The 1,589-nt window shown below is 54.9% G+C and overlaps 1 protein-coding gene across 1 annotated transcript; it reads right to left on the bottom strand.

Moving 5' to 3' along the window:
• Nucleotides 1-247: 247 nt before the first annotated feature.
• HRG_08665 (reverse transcriptase (RNA-dependent DNA polymerase) domain-containing protein) lies at nucleotides 248-631 on the bottom strand (the record flags this gene model as incomplete). The annotated part of the gene is made up of 1 exon (XM_044867136.1): nucleotides 248-631. The coding sequence occupies one exon, from the start codon at nucleotides 629-631 to the stop codon at nucleotides 248-250; it is 384 nt and encodes a 127-aa protein (XP_044718023.1).
• Nucleotides 632-1,589: the final 958 nt, after the last annotated feature.

Here is a 1,589-nt window from a genome sequence, read left to right on the forward strand (position 1 = left end):
GTCAGGCTACTAGTGGCAGCGCCAACGGTAGCGCAGACGATAGCGCACCAGGTAGCGCAGCTGATGAGGCCACGAGGACATCTATGAGACAGTTACAGAGATATGACGTGATGGCATGTCATAGGGATTGAGGCCATCGCCCTTTGATATAGGGCTTGGGCAGAGCACCCCCAAATGGGGGACACAGACAGACACACACATCATACCTCACTTCATCCGATCGTACCATTCTTGCTGTGTCCGTGACCTATCCGACGAGAACCTCATCAAGGTTCTGACAGTAGTCGTCCACCAACGCGATCACGCCGCCTTTGGCATTGATGCGTCTCTGCACCAAGTCTGCGTTGAAGAACAGGAACGCAATTGGCGACAGTGGTGATCCTTGCGGCAGACCTGCTTGGGGCAAGACTCGTTGCTCGGACGTGTGCCCGTTCACTACCACTGAGGCCGTCCGTCCCGGAGCAGAACGCATCCATCCAATCCACCAGTCTATCTGGTATCCCCCTCGCTTCATCCTCTCCAGCACTCGCTCTTTGCAGACCCCGTTGTACGCGCCTTTGATATCGAAGCTGGTCAGACTGAGCACCTTGCCAGTTCGCCATGCCATGTAAGTCTGTTCCTGCAGGAGCATGGGTGCTTGCTCCTCTGACCCACGTTTTCTCTCCCCGAGGTGATTTGCGGGGAGGAGGCTACGGGCCTCCGCTGTGTAGGAGATGCGTTCCGGCGTTCCGCGACAACCGCTTCTAACTAGGACCTTGCCAAGGCTGACAAGAGAGAAATCAGTCTGCGGCATGGAAATGTTCATCAGCGTTCGGAGCCGATGCCTGCGTCAAGAAGCACGCAAATAGAGCCGGAAAGTGCCTTTGTCGAGGCCGACAGAAATGATCGTCATTTTACGCGTCTCTGCCAGGAGAGTGAGGAGACGTAGCGCATTTTGAACTGGATGGTACATTTACTAAGGTTAGTAGTCGCTTCTATCTACTGCAGGGAGACGTGCTGCTTACAAGGGTTGCCATTGCTCTACAAGTCACAGCATGCTTCAGCTTCGTACCACCTTTTGTCGAGATGAGTGCTCCTCTGCAGTACAGTACTGTAATACGGGGGCCTCAAAGTCGGCCATCCACAGTCACGGGGATTGGCGGACTTTGAGGCCCCCCTAGTATGTATTGCAGCGTGACACGCTCCTGCATCTCACCTCACTCGTGGGATGGTTGCCACACCCAGGCAGCTTAGATGTCCTCGTTCTGCAAGTCGCGACACTGCAGCCAAAATGCACTTCTACGTCCCCTAGCCCTCGTTCCGAAAGATATTATGCTGCAGGGATAATATGGCTGCACACCTAGGACGTATTTGGGCATGATACAGTAGCGTAGCTCCGGTGTTCTATCGAGGAAGGAGAATTGATAGGCGCCGTTTGCTGCGCCCCGCGCCAGGATGATGGTCTCCGGTCAGCGATGCTGCAACCTTGAGCGACAATTCTGTGAGTACAGTAAACACACACCAGGCCCCGGCAACCCAGCCGCCGCGAACTCCCCGATCCAAATTGAGCGCCAACGTGCTCTTGTGTTGTCCGAACTGGCTTTCAATGT

This window comes from Hirsutella rhossiliensis (genome assembly GCF_020360975.1).
Source record: "Hirsutella rhossiliensis strain HR02 chromosome Unknown scaffold00010, whole genome shotgun sequence".
Lineage (NCBI taxonomy): Eukaryota > Fungi > Ascomycota > Sordariomycetes > Hypocreales > Ophiocordycipitaceae > Hirsutella > Hirsutella rhossiliensis.